Source organism: Suillus plorans, assembly GCF_016647745.1.
Source record: "Suillus plorans strain S12 chromosome Unknown HD556scaffold_6, whole genome shotgun sequence".
Taxonomy (NCBI): Eukaryota; Fungi; Basidiomycota; class Agaricomycetes; order Boletales; family Suillaceae; genus Suillus; species Suillus plorans.
Window position 1 is genome coordinate 201,462 of NW_024537390.1, and position 13,242 is coordinate 214,703.

At 53.7% G+C, this 13,242-nt stretch overlaps 2 protein-coding genes across 2 annotated transcripts; one reads left to right on the top strand and one right to left on the bottom strand.

The window, feature by feature from the left end:
* Positions 1–384: 384 nt before the first annotated feature.
* HD556DRAFT_1334198 (uncharacterized protein) lies at positions 385–1,542 on the top strand. The gene is made up of 4 exons (XM_041301856.1): positions 385–838; positions 889–1,002; positions 1,059–1,138; positions 1,188–1,542. The coding sequence occupies exons 1-4, from the start codon at positions 448–450 to the stop codon at positions 1,323–1,325; spliced, it is 723 nt and encodes a 240-aa protein (XP_041165245.1). The 5' UTR covers positions 385–447; the 3' UTR covers positions 1,326–1,542.
* Positions 1,543–1,820: 278 nt separating this feature from the next.
* Positions 1,821–2,907, bottom strand: HD556DRAFT_1228500 (uncharacterized protein; the record flags this gene model as incomplete). Its single annotated transcript, XM_041297228.1, has 6 exons — positions 1,821–1,930; positions 1,989–2,203; positions 2,253–2,318; positions 2,373–2,467; positions 2,531–2,622; positions 2,679–2,907. 6 exons carry the CDS (start codon positions 2,905–2,907, stop codon positions 1,821–1,823), a joined length of 807 nt encoding a protein of 268 aa, XP_041165246.1.
* Positions 2,908–13,242: the final 10,335 nt, after the last annotated feature.

Below are 13,242 nucleotides of genomic sequence, written 5' to 3' on the forward strand. Positions count from 1 at the left end.
TGAGGCCTTAGCGTCACAGGCTCACTCTGCTTAGTCGTTTACTCTGTTAAATCGGTCTGGTTAGAGGATGACGGAAAACATATGTAATGAATACGAACTGGAACGGGCTCTCATCTTTCTGCGTTTGCGTCTGAGCCTACGGGAACGCTTTTTCTTCCACTTGTCTCTCATCCTGGTGATACCCAAAGGTCAGATCGACACGCAACAATAGAAACTAGATGGTAACACACCTGTTTGATGATGGAAGTGTCTGAGGAGAACACCTTGGGAGCCGGGGGTACTATGGTGGGGCTTGATGGTACTGTACAGCTGCTTACTCAATACAGTCTCACGGCTACGTCGTGTCTGGTTGCGGATGACGTGACGCAATTCAAAATCGGCGATGACCGATCATGACTGCTTCGCGTTGGTGTTTATATCCTCGCGGCTCAGCAGACGCTGCCTAACATGCTACGGGCATCAAATAACGCGATGACACGGCTCACTATGTGCATGATACAACCATCCAGCTCGCTGCTGTGTAGGAGGTCCTTTAGCCTTTTCACATTCGTCCGTCCCCCCTCAGCGCACGCGGCTTCCCGAGTTGCATCTCCAACCAGTCGCACGCATGCTCTCTTCGCGCGCTACTCAACCTCTAATTCAGTAATATCGGACCCATCTCGGCCCGACCTCTTCTACCACCCCGTTTCGCTTCCAATGGTAGGCTCAGCCTATGCAGTTTCCTTCCTCACTCAACCACCACCGACTCCCGATTCGTGTTCTGTCGTGGGATGGTTGCCCGCAGAGACTGCAGGAGAAGCAGACGCGGAAGCCGGGTTAAATGATTTCGTAGAGAACCGTATGTTATTTACAGTAAATTATTCGCATACCCACTGACTATTTGCATAGCCAAGTTTCGCGTAATTATGCACAAGGCAATCCAAACCGGGTTACAGGAAAAAGTGGACGATATTTGGATCAACGCTGCACTGCAATTACAACAAGGCTGGATGCATATACACGGTATGTGACGCTCCCACTTTGCTTACGTTCGGTTAGAACCAAGAACAATGTCGTAGACAGCCGTAACCTTCCAGCCCTAGGCAGAATAGGCGACCCGGATGATATCATCGCCTCTGTATTGGTGAAGGATAGCAAAGTGAGCTTTGATGCGTTCTGCGCAGTATTACTCATCAGGTCCTTGGAAGATTCTTCCCGACACGTACCAGTCCATGCCATCTTATCGCCTTTGCACTTCTGATGGCCCGACTCTTCTTACAGAGGGACTTGCAGCTAAGTTGAAGTTGGTGCTAGAGGGCGCCATGACCCGAGAAGCAGCCCAGTGACGCCCCCTGTGGTCGCACCGTCCTTGTTACCAGGAGCACCCTCAGCAGCAGGGGCTTTAAAACCTCATGCTCGCCCGATGATTGCTAGTCAATCGTGGACAACTACTATGTAGTACTTATTACTTGCATTTTTCACTGAGCACCAGTACTACATTCATACTTACATGTTCCTTCACATAGCCACGACTCATCAGCCAGAACCTCATGATTTGCAGTTCGACAGTGAAAAGTGTGCTGCCATTTGCAAATTTGATAGAACGTGAGTCCAGCTCCAGAGAAACTATACGATGAGATCATAAAATATACAGCACAACCAAGAGCAGAGCATGGACAAAAAATCAAAGCAGATGTGAGTAGTAGATACGGGGAGGATAGATGAAGAGCAAGATAAAGATAGGGGAAAAATATACTCGTTAGATGTCATCAAGACTGTCATAAGATACGATGCGTAGAGTATGGTTCCTGGGCTCTATTTTGTGATGAGGTAACGAGTCTTCACCGGTAGCTGCGTGGCGAGCGAGGTCCGAAGAGACCAGGACTGCCTTGGTCAGGTACAATCAGGTTAGGTTCAATCGACGGCGGCGTAGGTGCCAGCGCAGGGTTTGCTAGTATCCATGGCGTCAATTAACCTTCTTAAATGATGCAATGAAACTCAATACTCACGATGCCAAGTAACCCAGGAATGCACAGGCTGCCTCATAGGTGCAGGACCAGGTTCAGGGGGCGGTGGCTGGTCGGGACGTGGCTTGCGAGAGCGCCTCGTGTTGCGGAGTGTGCGCCATGCTGGACGAGAAGGCCCGTGTTCATCAGGAGGCGGGGGAGGTACCTCGGGCGGTGGCGGTGGATCAGGCGCACCAGGGCCAGGCATCGGCGGTTTCCTATCAAAAAAGATGAGAACGGCCCAAGTTAATGGTTAAGACATCTTACCACTCAGGATCAAACTCCCCTCCTGGTCCGTATTTAGCTTTCATCATCATCAGGTATCCAAGTTCACTGAAAGAGACGGATGTTCAGACACACGAACGATGTATTCAAGCAAGAACTCACTGTTGGATATTACGGCGTTCTTCGCGAAGCTTGCCAACTTCTCCAAGGAGCATCCGGACCTCAGTCGCGAGCGCTTTGCTAAATTCATCAAGATACTAGAAACGGTCCCGTACGAACTTATTTTTTGAAATATATATATATGGTTCACAGGCACTCACCACTTGCACATTGAACGGAACTTGCTCCCGGGCAGTAGCACGGACAGCTTCAAGGGTGTCTTCATGCCGCCGCTCACCTTCAGCGCGCCAGTCTGTCATAAGGAATAAAATCAGCGAAGCACCACTCAAAGACACACCCAAGACACACCCTCAGAAAGAGCCCGAAGCGCCTCTCGCATTTCGTTATTTTGCCGGGTGAGTTCATCGAGCACCACTTGGATATCTGGCTTACCCTCCTCCCGTAGCCTGCGCTCTTCCTCTTGAATTCGATCCGCCTCGCGGTCTTGAATGAGCCTGGAGACCATATCCTTCAGTTCATGGAATTGCGCATCTTTCTCGGCACGCCTGCCCTGCTTTTCTTCCCACCGCTGATCCATGAGCTCCCTCTTCCTGGTACACTCATCGCGTTGCTCCGAAACCAACTGTGTGATATCGCCCAACTGCGCGCGCATGGCTTCGTCACGTTCATTGGCAGCTGCTCGTTCTTCATTTTCAGTCTGTCGTAGCTGCCTTTCGCCATCAAGCTCCCCACGAACGCGTGCGAGCTCCTCTTCCAGGTCTTGAACCCTTCGTTCGCGCTCTTCATCCATGCGAGCACGCTCGGCCGCAAATTCAGCACGTTCCTGATCCTTCTCAGATGCAAAAGACTCTCTTTCGCGAGCAAACTGCTCGCGCTCAAGTCGAACCGTCTCCAAAATGTCAGAAGCATGACGAGAGGCCGCCTCATGAGAAGCTGCGTGAATCGATTCAATGATGGAAGCATTATCATCAGATCCAGATGGAGGAGGAGGGACTGGTAGAGGAGGTACACTGTGCGCCCTCTCTTCTAGTTGAGCGAATAAATTGTCACTGCGCTGTCTTGCTTCAGCCTCACGCCGATCTTCGTTTTGGAGGAATAAATGCTCTCTTGCTTCTTCATTGTTTCGGAACTCTTCTTCACGATGGTTTTCAGCTGTATGAGCGTCCTGAACGACCTGGTTGAGTTCACGTTCTGCTTCTTCCAGTCGTTCATGCCGCTGATTAATGGCATCATCGAATCCAGTTGGGTCAAAGTGCACATGAGGATCGTGACTTGGCGGGACATGGCCAGTTGGTGGTGGGACATGGACCATCTCGCTCGGATGTCGGCTGCCATCATCCTCCAGAATAGTAGCTGGCATACTTCCTACGTGTGATTCTGTGCGTGATGGACCCCGTGAAACGGCGCCATGTCCAGCTTCGTCATCTGGAAATCTTGAAACAGTATGATGTCCATGGAGGTCATCTTCGTCACGCAGAACTTGTGGAGTAGTGTGACGTCCGTGGAAGTCACCCGGAACTTGCGAAGCATCGCGACGTCTGTGGGGGTGATCCAAACCTTGCGAAGCAGCGTGACCTCTGTGGGATTCATCTTGGTCATCCGGAACTCGCGAAGCGGCGCGTTGTTCACGAGGGTCAGGTTCGTCATGCGGACCTTGCGAAGCAGCGCGATGTACATGTGGGTGGTCCGGAAATCGTGGATCATCGCGACGTCCAGACGGGTCAGGTTCGTCATACCTTGCAGAGGGCGATCGATGGTGTGACCGTCTGTCATCGTCCCTTGCAGAAGGTGATCGATGGTGTGACCGTCTGTCATCATCTCTTGCAGAAGGTGATCGATGGTGTGACCGTCTGTCATCATCCCTTGCAGAAGGTGATCGATGGTGTGACCGTCTGTCATCATCCCTTGCAGAAGGTGATCGATGGCGTGATCCTTCGTCACGTTCCATCACTGAAGGTGTTCGACGGCGCGGCGGTACATAGTCGTCCCTTACGGAAGGTACATGTACGGTTGGAATGTATGTAACATCGGGGGCATGACGCAGTTCATGTTCATATTGACTAATGGGGCTCATCGGATGTCGTTCTGGAAGGTTTGTCAGAGTGAGTCCATGCCCACAGTAACCCACACACCTGATGAGAACGGGCGAGGTGCTGCCGGAGTTATTATCACTGGTCGACCGGGGTGTGGTTCAGGGTATGTTTGCTCTGGCTGATCAATTCTGATGACAGTCGGTGACCGCGGAGGATCGTCAAACCGTGGAGAATCAGGGATGCTATGGGTAGGTGTATGACGACCATGAGTAGGTGTACGATGGCCAGGAGTAGGTGTACGATGGCCAGGAGTAGGTGTGCGATGGACATGACTAGGTGTGTGATGGCCATGACCAGGTGCATCCGCTTCTGTAAGTTGAGTGGGGGTTCTGTGAGTCCGCGAGGGATCGCCTTCGTCATAACTAGGACGTCTGCTGGGGGGATGGTCTTCGTCAATCGACCGTCCGCGACGAGGGGTGTGATCGTCTCTGCTGCGTCGTTCTCTTTCTTCTGAACGTGTGGGAGAGGCTGAATCGACGTGTCCGTGGCGGCGGCGGCGGTCATCACCTCTATGTCTCTCGCCTCGTCGTGGTGATGGCGATCGCGAGTAATCATCACGCGGCCCTCTCCGTCGACGGCGACCCTCGGGAGAGTAGTCATCATAATAACGACGGTGGCGATATTCAGGTGAGTAGGATGGGCGTCGACGGTCATCCCAACGTCTTGAGTAATAATAATCAGGAGAGTCAGGATGTCGACCTCGTCGATAATGAGGATCGTCGTATGGATATCTGTCGCGATAATGTCGACGAGGTGAACGAGACCGAGATCGTGAACGCGAAACGTGTCCCCGGCTAGCAGGTACCGTGACCACAACTGGCCCGCCAGGGCCGCCGCCCGAAGGAGTAACAACAAATTCTTGGCGAGTGGGAGGTCTGGCGACATGTTCGCCAGCCGGCGTTGATAATATGACAGGGCCAGGCGAATGGTGAGGAGGGCTTCGTTGTATAACCACTTCGCCTCTCCTGGAACTGGACCTGGACCTGGACCTGGACCTGGACCTCTCAGGCCTGGGCTGCTCGAACATTTGTTGGGGAGGGTGGATTATCACGTGTCCGGAATCAGGCCCTGCAATCACGGGTGGCGGTGGTATCCCAACGGGTCCATATGGTAAGGGTTGCATTGGTGCCGGTTCATATTCATATTGTGGCATTGGCGCAGGCTGATCTGCCATATCTACTTGGGGGACTGGAGCCGATTGTGAAGGCATATTGATATTGATAGTCTGAGGCGGAGGGCTTCCATGGCTGTGCGTATGCTCCTCGGAATGTACAACGTCAGGGATATCTTGTTGATAACCTGGCGCCATGGGTAACATTGGACTTTCTGGAGGGTGCTGTACATGGCGTGAGTCGGGAAGAGTATAGGTCTGTTGAGTAGCCGTGCTATCGTCACTCTCTTCATCCTCACTTTGTTCAACGATGATCGTAGGTGCTGGCACGAATACAGGTTCGCTAGACCCAGGACTCGTGGGAATAACTCCTTCATCTTCATCGTCATGGCGGTGTTCGTACTGATCACGAGGTTGTCGTTGGCGATAATCATCGAAAGTGTCAGGGATTACTGGTCCTCGCGCATCTGGAGGGTAATGAAGAGGTTCTGGCATGCCCGGCCCCTGCCTGCCCCATGGAGGTTCATCGGGTATGAAAGGAGTATATTCGTGTGGCTGAGGAGAACCTTCATAGGTGGGAACAACGGGAGGCCCTGTGACTCCCTGACGAGGAACGAATCCAGAAGGTCCGAGATCAATAATAGGTGGAGGGGGGATAGGTCCTCCAGGGATCACTCCATGACCTGGGTGCACACCTTGTGGTTGCACACCGGGCTGTATCCCCAATCCTAGTCGTGCAAGATCATTTCTGAGTTCATCAACACGAGCAGTCACCCCTCGTAATTCCGCTTGACGGTCTTGTACATCCCTTTCAAGCCATTCATTCAGACCTCTCATGTACCTCATCAATTCTCGTTGTTGATCCACGGTCGCAAGTTGGGCGAGACGATGTTCCTAACCCAAAGAAATCAGCATCTCGACAGGACATTAATAGTGTAACCTGCCCGAAGGATGTTCATCAATGTGTCAAAGAGTGGCAACTGCACGACGGTCTAGGAGAGAGAAATAAGAACCTCAGAAATCCTACCACAAGATTTACTTACTGGTCCCGGAGGCATTGGCACATATTGGCGACCACCTTGTTGACCAGGGATAACAGGCGGAGGCACACCCTGCAGAATTACGAAAGTTACATTTTGAAATCAAATCCGTTAAATGACGTACCAAGCCCTCTGGTCTAGGGTAGTACCAGGTTTGAGGCTCGCGAGCATCGTCATTGGGTTCAAGGTTAGCAGGCGCGCTTGGAGGTCTTCCTTGCAAGTTGATCTAAGCGAAAGGTCGATATTTTGTTGAATCCACTCAACAGTAGTACTCACAGGTTCGGGAGGAGGAAGATTAGTAGACAGACGTGGACGTGCGGGATCGGAAAAATCTCCGGGTGGTGGTGCTATTGGCCCAATGTGTTGCTGAGTACGTGGCCCAGGTGCACCAGAAAACGCAGTCTCAGTCTCAGTTGCCGCTTGGTGGCGCGGTCTTCGACCGTCACGATGACCTCGAGTAGGACGGCGTATAGGTGGGTGTTCAGGCGAGAACAGCACTGGCTCTGTGGCAATCGGGAACGTCGCAGGTCGGTGTATGGGACTGGTACTCCTTGACCTTGGAGGACGTACTGCAGGTTGGTAAGCGAAGGGGATCAATGCTGGAGGCGGCTGGACGCCTATAGGCACTTGAGGCGGGGGTGCCTGCAATAATGCAAGTAACTCATCGTCAAGATTTCCACGAGCTCTGCGTGGCTGGGGTGCAGCAAGAGGCACGCGGTCCCTCAGGAGCCGCGTCCAGTCCTGCCAGCGCTGCTGAAAATCCTCTGCGTCTACATCTGTGGTGACATCAGAAATAGACTCTGATGGGGGCTGGATGTGGACTGGTCTTTCAGTCTCGACCTGTCTATCGATGAGTTGACGCAAAAGGACCTCGATGGCCTGAAACCGGTCATTGAACTCCGTGGTGTCCAGGGGACCTGAGCGTGTTTCGCGCAACTCGTCCAACATATGGTTTGTTGACACCTGGCCCTCCCAAAGTGCAGTCGTCTGCTCTCTCAGTGAGGTCAGCATATCTCTCAGCGTCTCAATCGTAATGCCATCGCGCTGCCGTACAGTGGTGGCCGACGCCGTGGAAGGTGTAGGTGACGAGGGTGGAGGTGTAGGTGATGATGGTGGAGGTGTAGGTGATGATGAAGACGTCGCCGACAAGCTGGGACCAGGGGATGGCTCGCTGGAAGAAATTTCAGATGGCGAGATCGAAGACGAAGATGACGATGACGAGGAGGGCCAAGATGGCTCCCTAGAGATCGAATATGAGCGTTCCACAGTCTCCGCTTCCAATTCCGTTTCCAACAGACTCAAGTCATCATCCGAGTGATGCGAAGACAAGAACGACGGGACTGAATTGAGCGAACTCGGGGAGGAGGGGTGCATAGGGGGTGGGGACATCTCGACAAGGGTGATACCCGGCCTCGGGCGTGGTCCTCTTGGCGTCGAGAGTACACTGCTGCCCCCGACGGATGTGTCTCTAGTTGGCACAGGGGGTGGCCTCTCCGCGACGAGCCTCGTACGAACGTACTCCGATAAATCATACAGTTCGTCTCGGATAGCACGCACATTCTCTGAGATTTCCTGGGTTTCCTGGCCACGGAACTGGTCAAGCTCTTGGATATGGTGAAGAAGACGGTCAATATCGTGTGTGATAGTGTGTTCAGTGTGCGTGCGCGTGTGCTCCGTCTCGAGGACAGAATGGATGGAAGGAACATCATCGTGAGGTGTTGTCATACTCACACTCATCGACACCGAAGTAGGGGCAGGGGACACTGGGAGAGGCACGGTCCGCGGGGACGGCATTGGCATCTACAGCAAATCACATCAGCATTTCAACTAAAACGCGATAAAGAACTACCCACATATCGCACCGACTCTTCTCTTCTCGTCGACAGTAAGGACGGTACTGTCGAAATGTCACTAGCGGCTCTTACGCTCACTGCATCTTCCTCCTCCGCCTCAATCGCAATGCTCGACACACCACTCACGCTGGACGCGGTCCTTGACAGTGAACTCGATGCGCTCGTCGACATCGTCAAAGGAGTCGGACCACTAGATGGTGAAGATACCAATTCAAGTGGGTGGAATATCTGTCTAGGAGACGGTGTGAGGGAAGAAATGGTCTCCGTGATAGGCGTTAGCCTCGCAATACTGCTCAGCGGCGATACACTCGGGCGCATAAATGATGTCTCAAAGCTCCCATCGATACCCTCCTGCAATGCGGCGCTCTGTATACTAGGGGTGGGCTGCAGTGCAGACGAATCAAACGACACGTCCGTCTCAGAAGGCCATTGAGATGGGTGCACAGATGGTGTGACTGCCTCTTCGTCATGGTCAGATATCGAGAGAACTGGAGTCTGGACTGTCCGAGGTGTCGCGATGACAAAGGGCTCGGTTGACTCTGTCAAACTCGAGACAGATGTGTCAAGTTCTGGCTGTGCGGGACTTAGATCACTCTCGGTGTAAGAAAATGACGAGTCGGTATGGAAACTGACGACGGGGGTCGGTGTCTCGGGCGCCCGAGCGGTAGGTGGGGCGCTCTCCAGCAGGCTGTCCTCCTCCGCGATCTCTTCCTGTGCAGTGACAGCCTCAGGCGTGATCGACACCTCCAGCATTGGTTCCTCAGAGATGATACTGGGAACTTCGCTCGGTGCCCTTGGCGGGGGTGTGGGCGATAGATCCACTTCCACTTCCTCTTCCTCATGCAAGTCAATGGACACGACGATGGGAACGTCAATGGGCACGTCAATGGGTACGTCAGCGGGCAGGTCAATGGGCACGTCAGCGGGCACGTTAATGGGCACGTCAGCGGGCAGGTCAATGGGCAGGTCAATGGGTGCTCCAATGGGCAGGTCAATAGGCGCTTCGATGGGCACGTCGATGGGTGCTTCAATAGGCAGGTTAATAGGCACTTCGATGGGCGCTTCAATGGGTGCTTCAATGGGCTCGTCTATGAGCTCGTCCACAGGAAGGTCGTTGGCCGCTTCAATGGCCGCTTCAATGAATTCGCCAATGGGCTCGTCAATGAGTTCCTCAGCAGAAAGCTCCATAACCAACCCCGACCTCGGCGTGCTCAACCCCTCCTCGCTCGGGATCGTAAGACATACGCTCGCCGTCTCGTACTGCGTCTCCTCTTGGTCGCTCTTGCACACTTCCGCTGTCCAGAAATCCGTTTCGGTCTCGGTCTTGCACTTCTCCGCTGTCACATACTCTGTCTCCACGTCACTTAAGCACCGCTCTGCAGTTACGAACTCCGTGCTCACGCAAGTCTTGCACGTGTCCAATGTCTGGTAGTCTGACTCGCTTGGGATCGTTGGAAGGCTCTTAAACGATGCAGTGCTCGGGCTGGGCGACGCATGGGCTGTGGTGTACCCCTCACTCCCACTGCTCTCCCTCTCCTCCACAGCTAAGAATCCCTCCGTTGTCGTTGTGGGCGTCCTACTCCTCGTCCACCCGCTCAGTGTCGACCTTGTCGTTGCAGAATACTCCCTATCAGATGGGTCCTCGCTCGTAGAGTATGCACCATACCGCCGTCTCCGAACCTCAGGGGTACGAGATAAGGATGGTGAGGTAGAGGTGGGGGGGTAACTGCCACTCGTGTACGTGTAGGGCGTGCTGCTTGTGTATCCGCTGGACGAGTAAGAGTACGGCGTTCTCGACCGGCTGTCACTTGACGAGAATGGTGTTCGCGAACGCCCATCGCTGTATGTATATGGCGTATAGCTCCCACTGCCGTCATGCGAGTCCCCCAGGTAAGAATTACTCTCCGTGCGTCTGTAGCTTAGCGTGCTCGGCACGATCTGCGTGTTTGATTCGCCACTCGTGAACTCAAACGCTGTCCCATCTGTCACTAGTCCTGTCGTTGTCCGGCCGTCGCCACTTCTGCTTGTCCTGGAGCTATCTGCTGAGAAAAAGTCTGATTCGGAACGAGAGCCTGGCACGCTGGATGTGCGTGAGCCGGCACTGAAGAATTCCTCCTCACTGACACTGAGAGCTCGGTTCCTTATTTTCCCAGTGGGAGGTGGGGTGACACGAACATCGCCCCCCAACCTTGGACCACTGCTGACTGTCACAGGGCTTCCCCCACCCACGCCCAGTATTCCACCACTCTCTGAACTCAAACTTTCGTTGACCAAGCTCAAGCCAAAGCCTAGACCAGGTTTGGCAGAACGAGCACGCGACACAGCACTAGCAAACTCCTCGTCCAGGTCTGTGAGAGATGACGTGCGGCGCAAGGATGAAGATCGGGATGGAGCGATGACACGCGGGTCAGAGGGGTAAAGGTACGACGAATCATCCGTAGTGCGCCCATGACCGCCCACACTGGGCACCCTACCGGTACTCAGACTCAACCCTCCGGAAGCACTCCCCAAATCTGACAGACTCGGAATCGTATGCAGCGGAGGTACAAAGACAGTACTCCTGCTCCCAGCAGACGTGGATGTGGAAGAGGCTATGGAGTGAATAGTGCCTATGCTGCCTGTGGGCGAACCAGATTGGGAGCGATTGGGGAGAGACAAGGAACGGTCAAGTGCTTCCCTGTGTACATAACATCATGTAGGTTAAGTAGACACTCGTCAGAATGATCCAAATTTAAGTGTGACACGAATCACTCACCAAATCGCACTCACCCACCTCACCCTTTCCCTCGCACTCTCTGCCGCAAGTCGCTCGACGCCATCACCATACAACAACTGGAATGGACACAATACTTCCACGAGACTCACGCCATCCTCGGTCATCTGAGGATATGTTCTATCTCAGCGCTCTGTCCCATCATCAACTCGCCAGTGCACGTACCTGCGCTACTGCACTCACTCCCCCAACATCGCCCCTTGCTCCAGGGTGCGTAAAGCCAGGGGTACTCCTCACTTCTGTACAATTGATCAGATCTAAGCTCACTACGCCCCGACCACCCCCAGGGGCACTCCAAGAAAGGATAAGCACGTGCGGGTAGAGCAGTGCAGAACATTTTTGCCAGCGGTAAGGCGTTGAAGAATGCACATTGAGATACCAGAGAGTACCAATGCGGATAGGCTGTGTATGGGGTCAGATGTGAACTTGAAACCAAAAATAGAATGAGGCACACCTCCCGGTTTTCTTTTCCCCCCAGATCTGTCATATCAAAAGGCGGGGGTATGAGGCTACTCGTTGAGCTCACTCTCCTCTTCATGAGATTGTTCCCACTGCTAGTGATTCCTTCGTTTTCCCTGTTTCTGTTACTGCCTCCTGCATTGCCCTTCCCACCATTCCTATCAGGCGTCACCGGCGGCTGTCCCCGCGGACCATGACGCGATGCGCGTCTACGAAGAGAGAACAAGCCCTCCATCTACACCCCTTAGTACGGTTATACACCAACTTGCAAAATCATACACACCTTTGATGCACCAGGCGGAGATAGCTCGCTCCCGCCTTCACTGCTCTCACTTTTCACTTTCCCTAGCCCTGGTGTGCGTTCCTTCCACGCAGCTACGATGTTTCGTACGCTCGTTAACGGGCTCCTGGGGCTCGTGTTAGTGTCGTTCAGAGGAGCGGTGCTACGACGGAGGGTGGTCTGAGGCTGGCGTGTGGGTGTAGTATCGTCTTGTCTACCTGGATCGAGGAAAGTGTCAACACGTAGTAAAGGAGTGAAGGTAAGGGCAGAAGAGGTGATGACACACGGACCTCTAGCAACCCCGAATGCACTCGAAAACGTACTTGCAAAATCGCTCGGGCTTAGCTGTGTCCTCCCTGTCGCTGTTGCTGTCCCACTGCCACTATACGTCCCGGTTGGGGTGCTAAACCCGCGCACTGGTGGACTTAACAAAGTCGACAAGCTCAAATCAGTCCCACCTCCACCTGAAGAAGTCGAGACGGTGGAACGCGAATCGTCGGATCTGCTTTTAGCGGCAGAGGATATGTGGGATGTGGTATAGCCGCCTGTTCCTGTGGTGTATCCGTACCCAGTCGAAGTGAATCCCGTAGTATAGCCGTATCCAGTTGAGGTGTACCCCGTGGTACTCCCTAGATGAGGCGTACTCTGGGTTGTAGGTAAAAATGGGCTTGTGATTCTCTCCTTTTCTTTGCCAGGGGTACCTGCGCGGTCCTCGAAGAATGCAATAAGGTCGCCCGTGCGACGGCTAGTTGTGGGAATATCTGTGGCACCGCGTGTGTGCCCCTGGGAGTGCGTGCTAAGTCTGTTCGCATTTGCAGGGGGATCAATAGCTGACCGAACGTGTGGGCTGGAGATTGTGCTTAGGCGGTGTGCAGAAAGACGGTTCTGGGCAAAGGAAGTTGGTCGGCTGGGGTGCTCTGTGCGTTCTGAGATGGTACTCAGGACGCGAGGGTCACGTGTGAAATAAGTTCCTGTTGCCGTTGCAGTGTCCGCAGAGTACGAAGCGGAAGTGCCAGTGTAGGACCCTGTACCACTGTAGGGAGTAGACGTACTAAAGGACGTGTAGGATGGCCGGGAAGAGGACCATTGGGAGACAGCATCCTGGGTAGAATTAATCTCAGCGTCAAGGTCGAGTTCGGTGAGAACTGCTTCGACTTCAGCGCGTTCTGCGAAACTGTCGTCGTAACCGTGACCTTCGAAGCTGGTTTCAGAGCGAGGAGGACTGAATGCAACGCGTCGGAGGAGGCCTGGGGAGGCGGATGACTCTGTGGATGCGCGGTGGGTGTCTATGTGTAAATTTGTG